The following is a 19217-nucleotide window of genomic DNA, read 5'->3' as shown; positions in this document are numbered from 1 at the left end:
TCAAATAATTCAGAATTTTAAAACTGATTTCCTTTTTCTCTGTAGTAATAAAACAGTACCTTGTAACTGATCCCAACTAAGATTTTTAGTAGTCTTAAGGTATGAAGATCCAAATTACGGAAAGACCCCTTATCCATAATGCCCGTGGTCCCGAGCATTCTGGATAATGGGTCCTATACCTGTTAAGTGGTACCTGTGTGGTGGAATCCTATGCCGTCACATCTACCCGCTATTAACATGTTGGTTTATTGCTAGATTTAGGTTTAGCTGGCCATTATGCAAGAAATTGCTTCTTTGTAAACATCGATTGAGTTTTATTTGAAGCTTTTGAACAGGATATTTGTACAGGTATTGGATCCATTATCCGTAAACTCTTTAATGAGGAAGCTCATTATGGCAATGCCATTATGCACAGTGTTCTGTTTAAAAAGATATTCTTGAGTTTTGACAGATTTGCCTTTTTTTGTTATAAAATGACGGTATTTATTGTTCTGGATGCTTGCTAAACTAGACTTAATCCATGTTGATAGCAAAAAAAAAAGTCCTTTTTCAAGGTTGAAATGTTTTTAGTAGCCATAAGCCATGCTGCTTCACATTTAAAAACCCTACGTTCCAAGCATTCTAAATAATAGATCTCTTATCTGTACACATATATGTATTAACTCCTGACTTGATCTTACCTTAACTTTTCGAACTTTCTCCAAAGTGATCCTGTATCCATATACATCCACGTTCACAAATTGCACATAAGATATTTGAGTCAGGCCATTCCTGATATCATTTGCTGCTTCAACAGTGAAGTCTGTCAGATTTGAATCATTTGCGCAGAGCTTAGATATTGTGTAGGTACAGACTCCCATGAAGTGGTGGACCTGTTTGTCAAATGTGTAATAATGCGGGTCTCCTGATACCTCACAGTAACCTACAGAAAATAAAATAGATAACATAAGCATAAAGAACCATAAACTCTTTGTATAATATTATTTTGCTTTTTAAAAAATTCACCTATATAAATTTGCTTTACTTTTTTACATTTATACATACTAGTTTATATTACATTTGTTGCTTCTGCATATTTTGCCCCTTATTGTTATGCACAAACAAAGCTCTTATATGCTTCTCTCCTTATAAACAGTTTTAAACAATATTCTTGCACTTTTCCTCTGTGCATTACTATCCACTGTAAACAGCCATAAAGCATTAATACACAATCAAATAAAAATAATATGGGGGTACACAAATGCACTCCCATATACACAAATACACACACTCATAGAATCGTATACATCATACCTGGATTAGGTTTATTGTAACACCCTGGAATTCCATTTGTAACTCCGCAATACTGGTTATCCAAGCATGAGTCTTCAGTACAGACTAAGCCACTGCCTGCTGATGGGCATTTACATTTTAAAGAGCAGGTGTCATCAGACCAAAATTCATCGCCCACTGGATAATATTTGTCATCTTGCCAACATCCACACTGGTCTTCTGGAACACATTTGGTATCATAAAGAACATATCCTGGGTCACAGAAACATCCTTCAGTACATGGGCGGCTGCAGTTGTTTGGTGCATGTGGGTTGACGCATGTTGATTGGCAGCCTGTGCCGCAGGGCTCATAGTGACTGTTTGGTGGGCATTTAAGAGCTGTAAATAAAATTTCAAAAATGAACTTTAAATAGGAATATATGATAAACATTTATTAGACTCTTAATATTTTTTATAAAAACTGAACGTGCATGTGATTAAAATGTGCAATAGAGCAGGTGATGCACGCAATCTATTTGTTGTACTCACAGCAGAAAGTTTCATTCCTCCATGGCTGTATTGTGACTCCGTGAGACTGGCAGGCGTCTGCATAAGACTGAAGGCTGTCACATAGGGTTCCATTATCTAGTTTCACTTCACACAGGTCATATACACAGTTATCAAAGTAAACCTCTGGGTCTATCACATGATGACACTCTTTAAATGGGCCATTTTCATTAGTAATAATACCACAGTAGCTGTTGCTGGATATTATATTATTTTCATCCTCAGTGCAATTTGATTTATTGTCCACTGCTGGAGGGCAGCTGCGAGATAGATAAAACGATTATTGTTCAAATGCTTTGTTAAAACATTATTCAATGCAGTTACAAATACACTGCAAACAATATTGTATGATATGTAAAGGGTCTGTTCGCATTTGAGTTAACTTTGAGTGTTATGTAGAGAGTAATATCCTGAGACAATTTGCAATTGGTCCTTTTTTATTATTTTTAGCATTAATTATTTCACTTTTTTTCAGCAACTCTCCAGTTGCTAGGGTCCAAATTACCTTTGCAAGTTTGCAAGTTTGAAGCAAGTTTGAATGAGAGGCAGTAATATGAATAGAAGAGGCCCTGAATAGAAAGATAAGCAATAAAAAGTAACAATAACAATAAATTTGCAGCCTCACAGAGCAAAAGTTTTTTGGCTGCTGAGGTCAGTGAATCCCATTTGAAAACTGAAAAGATTCAGAAGGCAATAATTCATAAACTATAAAAAATAAATAATGAAAGCAAATTGAAGGCCAGTTGAAATATTGTTTAAAATTAGCCATTTTATAACAAATTAAATGTTAATTTAAAGGTGAACAACCCCTTTAGATGTAATTTGTTATTTTGGCAGAATATAGAAATGCCAGCTGTAATTGCTGCTAAAAACTTACACTGTGTCATTTTCAACTTGCCAGCTGTTACCAAGGCTGTTAGAATCCAGTTCCAGATTACCATCTGGGTTTAAGAAGTCATCAACTTTATCTCCATTGAAGTTCCCACAAAGGCCACAAACTTTATCCCAGTATTTGTTTGGAAGAGTCACTGTTGCTTTATGGCTTCCATCATATGAAACTTGGAGGCCAAAGCCTGTTGTTACGAACACATTAGTTCCACTGAGGAAGATTTCAACATCTGGTTTTAGGCTAACAGGAAGTATTGCTGGTTGTCCATTCACCTATTAATATATAATTATTGTTAGCACATACAAAGCACCAATCTCTTGCCTTTCAGTGCAGGCTTTTTACTGCACTGATCATGGTTTGAGCCTGCATTGTGGTTAAAGGGAAACTCCATGAAAAAACATATGTTCAGTTCAAGTCTTGTTTTAAAAGCATCTTTTCTCTCTCTGCTGATTTGGTCTCTATGCTGAGTGTCTCACTACATTTTCCACCTGTCTGTCAGTTCATACACTTGTAAACAGTTTGCTAAGCAATTAATATATGCCCAATCCCTTATGTATAACCTAATCACATATCTCATATTCTGAGTAGTTCAATAGTACCTGGGTTATGGACTTCTTCCACATCAAAGCTATGCTAGGATAAATCCATGTTGATGGCAAACCAATCCTACTATTTTGTTTTGTGATATTAATGTGGTTTTAGTAGACTTGAAGCCATGACACTCTACATTATGGAAAACCCCCAGGTTCTAAGCATTTTGTATAGCAGATAACATAACTGTAAACATAAATCTGATAACTCCTGGTCTGACCTTACCTTAACCTTGTGGACCTTCTCCAGAGTGATCCTGTATCCATATACATCCACGTTCACAAATTGCACATAAGATACTTGAGTCAGGCCATTCCTGAGATCATTTGCTGCTTCAACATTGAAGTCCGGCAAATTTGAATCATTTGCGCAGAGCTTAGATAGCGTGTAGGTACAGACTCCCATGAAGTGGTGGACCTGTTTATCAAATGTGTAATAATGCGGGTCTCCTGATACCTCACAGTAACCTATACAAAATATTTATTTATTAGAGACCAGAACCAATACCACAAGCTAATAAGGTTTGATGCAAAAGATATTACTATCCAATGGCTCACTATCCAAGCAATGACCCCTAGAATGATTATTATTCTTTTTCAAACATCTTATGATTATTTCGCAGTATGTTTTTAAAACTGTAAAATCATCATATTAAAGATTGCATAACTATTTAATAAAATGGGCATACAGCATTGCCACATAATCAAATAGGAATCATAAATATATAAACACATTCACACAAATTCCCACACAAAAATGTATTGAATCTTATTCATTATACCTGAATCAGGCTTATCAAAACACCCTGGAACTCCATTTGTAACTCCGCAATACTGGTTATCCAAGCATGAGTCTTCAGTACAGACTAAGCCACTGCCTGCGGATGGGCATCTGCATTTTAAAGAGCAGGTGTCATCAGACCAAAATTCATCGCCCACTGGATAATATTTATCATCTTGCCAACATCCACACTTGTCTATTGGAACACATATGCTATCATAAAGAACATATCCTGGGTCACAGAAACATCCTTCAGTACATGGGCGATTGCAGTTGTTTGGTGCATGTGGGTTGACGCATGTTGATTGGCAGCCTGTGCCGCAGGGCTCATAGTGACTGTTTGGTGGGCATTTAAGAGCTGTAAATAAAATGTAAGAACCAAACTTTAAAATGCATTATACTATAAACATTAAAACTTACAGTGTCTTTTTATGAAAACTGAAAGTGACTTAAATGTATAATAGAGCAGGTGATGCTCGCTATGTATTTTGTGTACTCACGGCAGAAAGTTTCATTCCTCCATGGCTGTATTGTGACTCCGTGAGACTGGCAGGCGTCTGCATAAGACTGAAGGCTGTCACATAGGGTTCCATTATCCAGTTTTACTTCACACAGGTCATATACACAGTTATCAAAGTAAACTTTTGGGTCTATCACATGATGACATGCTTTAAATGGCCCGTTTCCATTAGTAATAATACCACAGTAGCTGTTGCTGGATATTATATTATTTTCATCCTCAGTGCAGTTTTCATGTTTGCTGTCTGATGGTGGGCAGCTGTGAGATAGATTTAGAGATTATTATTGCAATGCTTTGTTAACACTTTAGTCAGTGCGAGTGCAAACATACTGCCAATAATATTGTATGGTATTTTAATAAAGTTCATGATTTAAGGCAGAATATCGAAATTGCAACTATAATTACAGCTAGAAACTTACACTGTATCATTTTCAACCTGCCAGCTGTTACCAAGGCTGGTGGAATTTGGTTCCAGATATCCATCAGGGTTCAAGAAGTCATCAGCTTTATCTCCATTGAAGTTTCCACAAAGCCCACAAACGTTATTTGCGTATTCGCCTGGAAGAGTCACTGTTGCTTTATGGCTTCCATCATATGAAACTTGGAGGCCAAAGCCTGTTGTTACGAACACATTAGTTCCACTGAGGAAAATTTCAACATCTGGTTGTAGGCTAACAGGAGGTGTTACTGGTTGTCCGTTCAGCTATAAATATAATAAATATTGTCAGCTTATACAAGGCAACAATCTCCTTCCTGACGCTAAAATGTATATGGTAACTAGTGCCACAGGCTTATTATTTTCCATCTCTATTTCTTTTTAGAGCTAGATGGGATCAGCATTTTTTCGCCTGGAATAGAATTGCAGCAAAATGGTTGGTTTTGAAAGTGGTGAAAATTTTTGCCAGGAAAAATCTTGACAAGAAAATTCTTTAAAACAGTCCATTGGCTTAAGTGCATTTGGAGTGAGAAAATGCACTCTTCAGCTGCACATTTTTAAATATGTGTATGGCAAAGATTGTTCTATTAATGTGAACTGTTAGATTTGTGAATGTTGTACAAAGGTGAACAACCCCTTTAATGGAAAATGTTGGTGCCTTGGTCACTGTCATACCATACATTAGTTCTACTGGTCTCAGGCTACATTTGCAATGAGTCCTTATGTATATCCAATTTTAAACAATTTTCTATGTACTGAATATATGGAATTAACCAACCAAATAAATGAGCATATTTCATCTATTTTCTGTAATTTAATAATTCCCAAGTAATGGAATTCTACCCCATCACATCTACCTCTTATTAACTTGTTGGTTTTGTTTTTTTATGTTTTAAACTTGTTAATGATGTTAATAATCCTTAATGATGTTAATTAAAGGAGAACTAAAGCCTAAATAAAGACATAGGCTAGAAATTTGTAAATTATGTTTTGTGCTTCTGCACCATCCCAAGCCAACCACAGCCCTTTAGCAATGTAAATCTGTGCCCCCTAAGATGCCCCAGTAGCTCCCCATATTCTTCTTTGCTGTTTCACTGCACATGCTCTGTGTTGCTGTCAGTTACTGAGTTTAGGGACCGACTCACAATATACTGTATATATAGGATATAAATGTCACAATATAAGGCCGATTAGTAATTAACACAGATGATTACTGCATGGCAGCTCTGAAACCAGTGCTATTAGCATCAGACTTTAATCATCAGCTCATTAGGATCAGCTTATATGACAGACAAACATCATTTTCTTTGCTTGATCATTTCCAACGACCCCTAAGCTTAGTTTCTCAACAGAGCACACTGAACATGTGAGTGTCTAACAGAAGTCTCCAGTATGTCCAGTATGGTCACCCCCTGTGACAACTTTAAAGGACTGGATTGTTACTACTGTAGAGATGTTTAATCTTTAGGCGGGTTCAATAAGTTCATTATATAAAATATGTCTAGCCATATTGATTTTTAGGGTTTAGTTCTCCTTTAAGTTAGAAAAAATTCAAGTTGATGGCAAAACAATCCTTCTGGGTGTTTTCAATGTTGAAATCTGTTAGTAACCATAAGACAGGCTGCATTATGGAAAATCCCACGTCACAAGTATTCTGGATAATAAATCTTATATCTGTACCCATTCATTTATTAACTACTGACTTGATCTCACCTTAACCTTTCGAACTTTCTCCAAAGTGATCCTGTATCCATATACATTCACGTTCACAAACTGCACATAAGATACTTGAGTCAGGCCATTCCTGAGATCATTTGCTGCTTCAACAGTGAAGTCTGTCAGATTTGAATCATTTCCGCAGAGCTTAGATATTGTGTAGGTACAGACTCCCATGAAATGGTGGACCTGTTTGTCAAAAGTGTAATAATGGGGGTCTCCTGATACCTCACAGTAACCTACAGAAAATAAGTTTATAATCAGAGACCAGACAAAAATAAAGAATCACAAACCATTAAACTATTAACATTTACAGAAAAAATGTATAGTGGGGCTTACTATCCAAAATAGGGATTGTGGGACATAAGATTGGGCCTTCTTTGCCTGTGGGCCTCCCCTATAGTTACACTATAATATTAACTTCCTATTTTAAAAAATAAATCTTTTAAATGTGATTTTCATTTCTTAACTTAAAAATACTAGTTTGTAATACTTCTGCATATTTCATAACTTATTGTGTACAAACAAATATATAAACATCCTTCCTTTGTGCATCATCCCTCTTTATATATGGGCATACAACATTAATGCAAAATAGGAACAATAAAGGTATACACACACAAATGCACACAAACACACATGTACAGAATTGTATACTGTACATCATACCTGGATTAGGTTTGTTGTAACACCCTGGAATTCCATTTGTAACTCCGCAATACTGGTTATCCAAGCATGAGTCTTCAGTACAGACTAAGCCACTGCCTGCTGAGGGGCATCTACATTTTAAAGAGCAGGTGTCATCAGACCAAAATTCATCGCCCACTGGATAATATTTATCATCTTGCCAACATCCACACTTGTCTATTGGAACACATATGCTATCATAAAGAACATATCCTGGGTCACAGAAACATCCTTCAGTACATGGGCGATTGCAGTTGTTTGGTGCATGTGGGTTGACGCATGTTGATTGGCAGCCTGTGCCGCAGGGCTCATAGTGACTGTTTGGTGGGCATTTAAGAGCTGTAAATAAAATTTCAAAAATGAACTTTAAATAGGAACATATCATAAAAAATAAAAGACTATAATGCCTTTTTATAAAAACGGAACTTGCATGTGACTAAAATGTGCAATAGAGCAGGTGATGCACGCAATCTATTTGTTGTACTCACGGCAGAACGTTTCATTCCTCCATGGCTGTATTGTGACTCCGTGAGACTGGCAGGTGTCTGCATAAGACTGAAGGCTGTCACATAGGGTTCCATTATCCAGCATCACTTCACACAGGTCATATACACAGTTATCAAAGTAAACTTTTGGGTCTATCACATGATGACATGCTTTAAATGGGCCATTTTCATTAATAATAATACCGCAGTAGCTGTTGCTGGATATTATATTATTTTCATCCTCAGTGCAATTTGATTTATTGTCCACTGCTGGAGGGCAGCTGTGAGATAGATTAAAAATTATTATTCCAATGCTTTAGCACAATACATCAATAGTCAATACAAGTGTAATTATACTGCCAACAATATTTTATGGTGTTAAAATTAGGTTTATGATTTAAGGCAGAATATAGAATTGTCAACTATAATTACAGCTAAAAACTTACACTGTGTCATTTTCAACCTGCCAGCTGTTACCAAGGCTGTTAGAATCCAGTTCCAGGTTACCATCTGGGTTTAAGAAGTCATCAGCTTTATCTCCATTAAAGTTCCCACAAAGCCCACAAACATTATTTGCGTATTCGCCTGGAAGAGTCACTGTTGCTTTATGGCTTCCATCATATGAAACTTGGAGGCCAAAGCCTGTTGTTACGAACACATTAGTTCCACTGAGGAAGATTTCAACGTCTGGTTGTAGACTAACAGGAAGTGTTACTGGTTGTCCGTTCAGCTATAAATATAATAATTCTTGTCAGTATATGCAAAGCAGCAATCTCTTACTTTGCAGTGAAATGCACACTTTTTGTCAGTGGCACAGACCCTACATAAAAACAGTAAAGCTCTATTGGTATTAAATATATGCCCAACCCACTGAACAATATATAACCAAATCACTAAATTAACATTGGCCATATTATCAATAGTTAAATAATGCCCAGGATATGGAATTCTGCCACATCACATGTAAACAAGGATAAATCCATGTTGATGGCAAAACAGCCCTACTGTTTTTTATAATATTGACATATGTTTTCCATAATGCTCCACATTATGCAAAACTCCAAGTCCTAAGAATTTCATATAACAGATCCTACAGCTGTAATCATTAAAATAATAACTTCTGATGTGATCTTACCTTAACTTTACGGACTTTCTCCAAAGTGATCCTGTATCCATATACATCCACGTTCACAAATTGCACATAAGATACATGAGTCAGGCCATTCCTGAGATCATTTGCTGCTTCAACATTGAAGTCCGGCAAATTTGAATCATTTGCGCAGAGCTTAGATAGCGTGTAGGTACAGACTCCCATGAAATGGTGGACCTCTTTATCAAAAGTGTAATAATGGGGGTCTCCTGATACCTCACAGTAACCTACAGAAAATATTTTTTTTTATCACAAACCAAAAGAGTACACATACAAACCATAAGAGTAATTTAGCTGGGAGCAAACTGTATTTCAGTGGGGCTCACTAGTAACCATTAATTTTATTCATATTTTTTCTTATGATCATACAATAAAAATGTTGAACTGCATTGCATTAAATAAGGGCTTACATTAATGAGAAAATGCTGCACATTATGATGCAATGTGGGGTCCTCTTAAATTTCTAATTTTCTTTTTACTATTTTACCTTTTAATAAATTTCACCTAGTATTCTGCACAAACAAAATCCTTACAAGCCTTTCTTAATAAAACCCCATGTGACCAATGTACTTGCATCCCTCTCCTCACTCTCTGTCCATGACTGGGAACTGTAAATGGGCATACAACATTAAAATGTAATGAAATTAGAATAGATACAGTGGGGGTCATTTATAAAGACTGTGCAAATTTGCACCTGGCCAGTTACCCATGGCAACCAGTCAGATGATTGCTTTCAGTGTTCAACCTGCAGCTGGCAGGAAAAATCTAACCATTGATTGGTTGCTAGAGATAACTGCCCAGGTGCAAATTTATAAATGACCCCCAGTGTATATACAGTATATGCATGCATACACAGAAATGCACACACATACATGAATTTATTTTATTATGGTCATCGTACCTGGATCAAGTGGTGGCAGAGTTGTTGTAGTTTCTGCAGAGGTGGATGTTATAATTGAATCTGTTGCACAAAAAGAATGACAAATGCTTAAAATATATGCAGTGGGAATAAAAATCATAACTAAAAAAAGGTGCATAAATAAGAACAGCATTTTGTGATGCAGCATTTAGGCAGTTAGCTAGTTAACCTATTGCAACTGTAACACATCATGCATTTTTAACATCTCCTTGAAAAAGTCATGTATTTGGCATATATTTATGGTGCAAATAAAATGACATTTTTTTCCGTAAGATTTATTACATACATGGGGCATTGGCGCAAATGATAGAATGTTTTTCTTTTTTTTTTCCTTTTACACATTAAGAACTAAAGGTTATAAGAACATTTTTTATTCAATGTTGTTTGCATTGCATGTATTTCTTCCACCTTTTATTTCATTACTTCTTATTGGTTGCTAGAGCTTTTATTACATTTCCTAAACTAATACTAGGGGCAGATTACTTATTAATCAATGACTGGGTTCTGGTAATTTGATGTAAAAAAAAAAGTAATAATAAGTTCTTTAAGTTTCCTTCCAGTGTTTTTTCCTACTGTTGTTCTTCTTTAAAAGGTCAGGTTTAAGGTGACAATAGTTTAAAAAATATTATTTATTTTGACTGCTGTAATTGCTACCCTCTGTAGAGCTGCAAAAACATATATGTTATTTTATATAATTACCTGGAGTGCTGTGTATTACAGGGCCTGTAGTTCTGTCTGTTACAGGACTTCCAGTATTCTCAGTTACAGGGGCTGCAGTTGGAGGTGATACAGTGATCCCAGTTACACAGCCTGGTGTAGTGGTAGATACAGGGACTGTAGTGTCAGTTTCAGTATTGGTCACTTTGTCACTAGCAGTTTCAGGGCTTGGAGTTGTGCTTGTTACAGGGCCTGGAATACTATGTGTTACAGGGCTTCTAGTGCTGTCTGATACAGTACCCTGTGTGCTGTCAGTAACAGTGCTAGGTTCAGGGCCTGTGTCACTTGTGGTTTCAGGGGCTGGAGTTCTGGTAGTTATAGAGCCTGGAATACTATGTGTTACAGGGCTTCTAGTGCTGTCTGATACAGTACCCTGTGTGCTGTCAGTAACAGTGCTAGGTTCAGGGCCTGTGTCACTTGTGGTTTCAGGGGCTGGAGTTCTGGTAGTTATAGAGCCTGGAATACTATGTGTTACAGGGGTTCTAGTGCTTTCTGATACAGGACTCTGTGTGCTGTCAGTAACAGTGCTAGGTTCAGGGCCTATGTCACTTGTGGTTTCAGGGGCTGGAGTTCTGGTAGTTATAGAGCCTGGAATACTATGTGTTACAGGGGTTCTAGTGCTGTCTGATCCAGGACCCTGTGTGCTGTCAGTAACTGTGCTAGGTTCAGGGCCTGTGTCACTTGTGGTTTCAGGGGCTGGAGTTCTGGTAGTTATAGAGTCTGGGATACTATGTGTTACAGGGGTTCTAGTGCTTTCTGATACAGGACTCTGTGTGCTGTCAGTAACAGTGCTAGGTTCAGGGCCTGTGTCACTTGTGGTTTCAGGGGCTGGAGTTCTGGTAGTTATAGAGTCTGGGATACTATGTGTTACAGGGCTTCTAGTGCTGTCTGATCCAGGACCCTGTGTGCTGTCAGTAACAGTGCTAGGTTCAGGGCCTGTGTCACTTGTGGTTTCAGGGGCTGGAGTTCTGGTAGTTATAGAGCCTGGGATACTATGTGTTACAGGGCTTCTAGTGCTGTCTGATCCAGGACCCTGTGTGCTGTCAGTAACAGTGCTAGGTTCAGGGCCTGTGTCACTTGTGGTTTCAGGGGCTGGAGTTCTGGTAGTTATAGAGCCTGGGATACTATGTGTTACAGGGCTTTGAGTGCTGTATGATACAGGACCCTGTGTGCTGTCAGTTACAGGTTGTGGGGTACTCGCAGTTACAGGGCCTGTAGTTTTGTCAGTTACAGCGCCAATTTCAGTGCTTGGGGAACTAGCAGTTTCAGGGCCTGGAGTGGTATCTGTTATAGAGTCTGGAGTCAAAGGTCCTGCAGAGCTTCCAGTTTCAGGATGTTGAGTAGTATAAGTTGTTGGGCCATCTGAAAAAAAGAGTTGCATGTTAGGCTACAGTAATAAACATACCATCCTATACACAGAGTAGGATAATATTGCTAAGGTATTTGCTAATCTGTATTATCAGGAACTTGGAAATACATAAAACAGATAATGAATGTATGGTTCCGTTCATTGTTAGACAGTAATACTGTGTGTATTATAGAGTGGGTCATCATTTTTACAGACTTGAAGGGCAGATATTCTCTATTTTATTAAAGTGATACTGTACACTATTAATGTACATAAAAAGATACCTATAGGTCATGTTGATCATTTTTTGCTGATAGGGCTGTTTTTTTTCAAGTAATTGTTAGTTGAAGTCTTTAAACCTGACATTACATTACCTGATAGGTAATGTAAAAGCATTGGGTAAATACTTGTATGGCGAAATTCTATAGGTTATGTAAAGACAATGCTATGATAGGTAACTGAATTTCTTATAGTTAGCTGTTGGTGTGGTAGTTGGTGGTGCTGCCAAAAAACAAGTTAAGAAGTTATTAAAATGAATACAAAATAATATATATATATATATATATATATATATATATATATATATATATATATATATATATATATATATGATATAAATATCTTTTCCATGTGGAACCTATACTGTAAATGTCTTTCTAACTTTTTGCAGTAAGCATTTTGATATTTGCAACTCAATACAGAATTCCTTATATTTACCTGTTGTTGTTAATATTTATATTGGATAATATTGTTAATGTATTTGCTAGTTATAAGGAACTTGGAAATACATAAAACAGATACTAAAGGTATGGTTCAGCTCATTGTTATACAGTAATACTGCAGCCCCCTCATAGAGGAATACAGGGATTGGATAGGTAATGTAAAAGCATTGGGCAAATACTTGTATGGCGAAATTCTATAACTCATGTAAAGATAATGCTATGATAGTTGTAAAAAACATTTAATTTCTGATATCTGTATCTCATTAAGTAAGGATATTAGCTTGGTAAGGTTTATTTAAAACATCACATGACAAATATGCATCAATATAAGGCCTATATTTTACCAATGTGACATCTGCCTTCAGTGATTCTGTCCCATCCAAGAAATGAGCACAAAATTATATATATATATATATGGTATGAATAACTTTTCCATATGGAACATATACTGTAAATGTCTTTCTAACTTTTTGCAGTAAGCATTTTGATATTTGCAACTCAATACAGAATTCGTTATATTTACCTGTTGTTGTTGATGAATCTGGTGGATGTGGTGGTCCTGCCAAAAAACAAACAGGTTAAACTGATTGGCAGGAGAACAGAATAAACTAGAAAGGGAAGTTTGAGAACAAACTTCATGTTGGGTTGAAAAACATGAAGTCACTGAATGGGCTCTGCCCACTTTCTTTGACCTTGGACCACAGTTATACAGTAAAAACCACTGTGCAAAGTTTGGGGACCCTGGTTTTAATAGTGTCTAAATGGCAGCAATTTAAATTTCCCCACTGAAAGTCAACGAGTGACTTTTTCTAACCTGGAACTGCAGTTACCCAGTGACTAACTCTGCAAAATTTAGGAACCCTAGGATTAATAGTTAAAGAACGGCAGCAGTTAAAATTTAAACCAATAAAAGTCAATAGCTGAATTGTGGTTGGTGGCTCCGCCCACTTTTTCTAACCTTGAGTCGAAGTCACCCAGTGACAAACAGGGGGCACCCTGGCATAAATAGTGTGATAATGGCAGCATTTTAAATTTAAACCAATAAAATTCAATAGATGAAATCTGATTGCCTGTTAGTGGCCCAACCCACTTTTCCTATTTTTGAACTGCAGTACCCCAGTGACCAAATTTGAAAATTTTGGGGACTCAGGCATAAAAATTGTGAGACTGACAGCATTTTACACTTCACCATTGAAAGTAAATAGGTGAAATGTTATTGGCTGTTGGTGGCTCCGCCCACCTTTTTCTAACTTTGAACGGCAAATACCCAGTGACTAACTCTGGAAACTTTAACAACCCTGGAATTAATATTTAAATAATGGCATCAGTTTAAATATAAACCAATGAAATCTAATGAGTGGAAATGGATTTGCTGTTGGTGGCTCCTCCCACTTGTTCTAACCCTGAATATGTAGTCATCCAGTGACTGACTGTGCAAAGTTTGGGAACCCTGACATAAACAGTGTGAGAAAAGCAGCATTTTAAATTTAAACCAAAAAAATTCAATAGGTGAAGTCTGATTGGTTGTTGGTGGCTCCACCCACTTTTTAAAACCTAAAAATGCAGTCCCCTAGTGACCCTGGTGTTAAAACTGTGAGAATGGCAGCAGGTTGAATTTCCCCTTTTAGACTCAACAGGTAAAATCTGATTGGCTGTTGGTGGCTCCACCCACTTATAAAAATACAAAAAACCTTAAATGCGTAGTCACACAGTGTCTGACTATGCAAAGTTTGGGAACCCTGGCAACAAACCAATAAAAATCAATAGGTGAAATCTGATTGGCTGTTGGTGGCTCCGCACACTTTTTAAAACTAAAACTGCAGTCCCCTAGTGACCAACTGTAAAAAGTTTGGGGACCCTGGTGTTAATTCCGTGAGAATGGCAGCAGGTTGAATTTCCCCATTGAAAGTCAATAGGTAAAACTTTTTCTTACCTTGAACCACAGTTACCTGGTGCCTAACCCTGCAAAGTTTGGGGACCCCGGTGTTATTACTGTGAGAATGGCAGCAGGTTGAATTTCCGCCAAATCAATAGGTAAAATCTGATTGGCTGTTCACAGCTCCGCCCACTTTTGGGCATCCAGCAATCATCATATTTTCATTCAGGCTTACCCCATGACTGTGTGATTCAAGTTTGGGGCGTGTAGCCTCAAAGCTGTAAGATTGGCAGCAGTTTCAATTTCCCCATTAAAGTCAATCTGTGAAATTTGATTGGCTGTTGTTAGCCCCTCCCACTTTGGGGTCATCCAACAAATGTTGCTTTTTCATTTGCAGTGACCCCATTATTATGTTATTCAAGTTTGGGGGGTGTAGCTTCAAAGCTGTCAAAGTCAATGGAAAAATTGGGGTGTTCGGAGCGGCGCCACAAAAAGACGGGGGGCAGGATTGCTTAGAAAAGCACAAGCAACCTGCTCCGCTATAGGGCGAAGAAGTGTGGCGAGTTTGGGTGTTGTACCCCTAAAACTGTAGGAGAAGTAGCGTTTAGTAAATGAGGGGCGCTAAGAATAAGAAGCGGAAGAATAAGCCAAAGTCGAAGAACAGTATGTTGGGGTTTTCAACCCACACAATAAAACACTCTGTATTATATTAATGTACATAAAAATTTACCTATAGGTCATGCTGATCGTTTTTTGCTGATTGTTTGCTTATGTAAGTAATTGTGAAATCTTGAAACCTGACTGTCCCTTCTCCACTAGTCAGTTATAGCTTCTAGTGCTACTGGACTTCTGTCGCACAAATATGGCAGCCCCCTCATAGAGGAATACAGGGATTGGATAGGTAATGTAAAAGCATTGGGTATATACGTGTATGGTGAAATGCTATAGCTCTTGTAAAGACAATGCTATGATAGTTGTAAAACATTTAATTTCTGATGTCAGTATCTCCTTAAGTAAGGGCATTGGCTTGGTAAGATTTATTTAAAACATCACATGACAAATATACATCAATATAAGGCCTATCTGGGGTGATCTAATTGTACCAATGTGACATCTGTTTTCAGTGATAGTTATGCTGTCCCATCCAAGAAGTTATTAAAATGAGTACAAAATAGTTACTCTTGTAAGAGCACTCTCTAGGAGCGTGAGGTAGAGAGGGAAGGAAGCAAGGGCAGTTTAAAGCCCCACCAAGGAAAGTAGCTCTGGAAGTACCCTTCCATCAGGACTCTCAAGCTAGGGGTTATCAACCTGAGGACTGCTTCCAAAGGGGTGCCAAGCTGGCCAAGTGCATTTACCCTGCCCAGACTCCCAAAAGAGGTGGGATAAAACGGTGTGTATCCTCTCTTATTGTCCTCAGAATAATACTATCATTTAACATCTATATTTGCATTTGGGAGTATTTGATGTAACCCTGCATCTATATTTGTCTTGAACAATAAACTGTACTATAGTTCAACTTCAAGAACCTTCTGGTGTCCATCTTCACTACACAGCTACAAAGAGTTGTAGTTTCACTACACCCTTGCTCTGTATGGTCTCTTCCACCGAAGGCCCATCCTGTCTAAGAGAGTAGCATGTAACACATGCTCCAATCCTAACACTAGCCTGGGTTTTGTCTAAATATAGCCAAACAAGCGTTACAGAACATATACTGTAAATGTCTTTCTAACTTTTTGTAGTAAGCATTTTGATATTTACAACTCAATACGTTATATTTACCTGTTGTTGTTAATGAATCTGGTGGATGTGTTGGTCCTGCCATAAAACAAACAGGTTAAACTGATAGGCATGAGAACAGAATAAATATATACAGTATGAAATCTAAACAAATTTGATAATGCCTGCAAGGTACATTGTAGGATAGGATAATATTGTTAAGGTATTTGCTAGTCTGTATTATAAGGAACTTGGAAATACATAAAACAGATACTGAAGGTATGGGTCAGTTCATTGTTAGACAGTAATACTGTGTGTATTATAGAGTGGGTCATCATTAAAGACTTGAAGGGAAGATATTCCTTTGCAGTCTCCTTTCATTTTTCTGTTGTATTAAATTGATACTGACACCAAAAAAACTACTCTTTATGATATTAATGTACATAAAGTTACCTATAGGTCATGCTGATCATTTTTTTGCTGATAGGGCTGCTTTTGTAAGTAATTGTTACTTGAAGTCTTTAAACCTGACTGTTTGATAGTTGTAAAAAACTTTAATTTCTGATGTCAGTATCTCTTTAAAAAAGGGCATTGGCTTGGTGAGATTTATTTAAAACAACACATGACAAATATGCATCAATATAAGGCCTATCTGGGGTGATCTAATTGTACCAATGTGACATCTGTTTTCAGTGATAGTTATGCTGTCCCATCCAAGAAGTTATTAAAATGAGTACAAAATAGTTACTCTTGTAAGAGCACTCTCTAGGAGCGTGAGGTAGAGAGGGAAGGAAGCAAGGGCAGTTAAAAGCCCCACCAAGGAAAGTAGCTCTGGAAGTACCCTTCCATCCGGCAATGTTGCCTCAGTGTGGGGCCACGGAGTAGAGATAGGAGACAGGTTAGAACAAACCCTGATCCCTAGTCACCTGAAGGAATCTCAAGCTAGGGTTATCAACCTGAGGACTGAGGTATCTATCCTGACTGCTTCCAAAGGGGTACCAAGCTGGCCAAGTGCATTTACCCTGCCCAGACTCCCAAAAGAGGTGGGATAAACCAGTGTGTATCCTCTCTTATTGTCCTCAGAATAATACTATCATTTAACATCTATATTTGCATTTGTGAGTATTTGATGTAACCCTGCATCTATATTTGTCTTGGACAATAAACTGTACTACAGTTCAACTGCAAGAACCTTCTGGCGTCCATCTTTTTTAAATCTTCACTACACAGCTACAGAGAGTTGTAGTTTCACTACACCCTTGCTCCGCATGGTCTCTTCCACCTAGCGAAGGCCCATCCTGTCTAAGAGAGTAGCATGTAACACATGCTCCAATCCTAACACTAGCCTGGGTTTTGTCTAAATATAGCCAAACAAGCGTTACAGAACATATACTGTAAATGTCTTTCTAACTTTTTGTAGTAAGCATTTTGATATTTACAACTCAATACGTTATATTTACCTGTTGTTGTTAATGAATCTGGTGGATGTGTTGGTCCTGCCATAAAACAAACAGGTTAAACTGATAGGCATGAGAACAGAATAAATATATACAGTATGAAATCTAAACAAATTTGATAATGCCTGCAAGGTACATTGTAGGATAGGATAATATTGTTAAGGTATTTGCTAGTCTGTATTATAAGGAACTTGGAAATACATAAAACAGATACTGAAGGTATGGGTCAGTTCATTGTTAGACAGTAATACTGTGTGTATTATAGAATGGGTCATCATTTTTACAGACTTGAAGGGCAGATATTCCTTTGTTGTCTTCTTCCATTTTTCTGTTTTATTAAAGTGATGCTGACACCAAAAATCTACTCTTTCTAATATTAATGTACATAAAGTTACCTATAGGCCATTTTGATCGTTTTTCACTGATAGGGCTGGTTTTGTAAGTAATTGTTACTCACAGTGATAGTGATGCTGTCCCATCCGGATCTACTTCTGCAACTAAACTGTACAGTCTAAGAACAGTGTCCTGTCCTGGATGTTGTTAAATTGATACACTTGCTGGGCAATTTTGTTACTAAACTATATATAACTGTCCATATTTTAAATATTGCATAGAAAGTCTTTCCTTTGTCTTTCTAAGATTTGTCAGTGCATTTGTTGTGATAGTCATTACAGTAAGGCAACAAAATCCTGGTCTGAATGCTCTTCAGCCATATGGCATGTCAGTACTGCTGCACTATGAAACAAACAGGACATTTGATCTCCTGGTTTAACAATTCATGCTGTCTACTAAAATAGAGAATATTAATTATTTCCCCATGTGAAGCATATATATTGTCTTTCTACATTGTAATGGTACTTTAAAGCAGGTAACTGAATTCATTACATTTAGCTGTTGTTGTGAGTCGTGTGGTAGTTGGTGCTGCTGCTTAAAACAGGTTAAGAAGTTATTAAAACGAGTACAAAATATATATATATATATACTGTATATATATATATATATATATATGTAACCCTATTTTGGCTACGGTTGTACTTTTAACACGCAATCACCTGCGTGTGGCGCTACAGGAGCCCTGAGCCCCTGCTTATTATGGGGGACAGGTGTAATATAAATGAATGGCGTGCCTCCACCCAGGGTAGGTATAGGTAGAACTATATGTCTCCTCCCTGGGAAAACTCTATGAGGTCCTCCTTGGACCCGGACTCCCAGCAACTCCCGGTACCTTGCCCCTCCCTTGGGGTAGCTGCTTACCAGGCAGTTGAGGATCCTCAGTATATGAACCACCAAGACACTGGTTAAAATGGTGAACCAGATGAACTTGTTTATTGATGCAGGCAGAACACTTCAGAGGATGTCACACAGACGGCTCAAGTCACACACTCTCTTT

The 19217-nt window shown here is 37.5% G+C and overlaps 1 protein-coding gene across 1 annotated transcript in view; it reads right to left on the bottom strand.

Moving 5' to 3' along the window:
• The window catches only part of zan (uncharacterized LOC100497422), a 91532-nt gene that overhangs the window by 24717 nt on the left and 47598 nt on the right, over positions 1 to 19217 (bottom strand). The window contains exons 39-56 of the mRNA XM_031902733.1: positions 17831 to 17866; positions 16434 to 16469; positions 13302 to 13337; positions 10691 to 12070; positions 9974 to 10033; positions 9058 to 9299; positions 8369 to 8652; positions 7926 to 8203; positions 7420 to 7776; positions 6748 to 6989; positions 5018 to 5301; positions 4579 to 4856; positions 4080 to 4436; positions 3524 to 3765; positions 2696 to 2979; positions 1801 to 2078; positions 1294 to 1650; positions 681 to 922 (exon numbers count right to left, since the gene is read on the bottom strand). Coding sequence (XP_031758593.1) covers positions 681 to 922; positions 1294 to 1650; positions 1801 to 2078; positions 2696 to 2979; positions 3524 to 3765; positions 4080 to 4436; positions 4579 to 4856; positions 5018 to 5301; positions 6748 to 6989; positions 7420 to 7776; positions 7926 to 8203; positions 8369 to 8652; positions 9058 to 9299; positions 9974 to 10033; positions 10691 to 12070; positions 13302 to 13337; positions 16434 to 16469; positions 17831 to 17866 — 5273 coding nt within the window. The remainder of the gene's footprint in view (positions 1 to 680; positions 923 to 1293; positions 1651 to 1800; positions 2079 to 2695; positions 2980 to 3523; positions 3766 to 4079; positions 4437 to 4578; positions 4857 to 5017; positions 5302 to 6747; positions 6990 to 7419; positions 7777 to 7925; positions 8204 to 8368; positions 8653 to 9057; positions 9300 to 9973; positions 10034 to 10690; positions 12071 to 13301; positions 13338 to 16433; positions 16470 to 17830; positions 17867 to 19217) is intronic.

The sequence above is a fragment of the Xenopus tropicalis genome, chromosome 5 (assembly GCF_000004195.4).
Source record: "Xenopus tropicalis strain Nigerian chromosome 5, UCB_Xtro_10.0, whole genome shotgun sequence".
Lineage (NCBI taxonomy): Eukaryota > Metazoa > Chordata > Amphibia > Anura > Pipidae > Xenopus > Xenopus tropicalis.
Note: the sequence above shows the minus strand (reverse complement) of the source record. Positions and strands in the feature narration are given on the sequence as shown.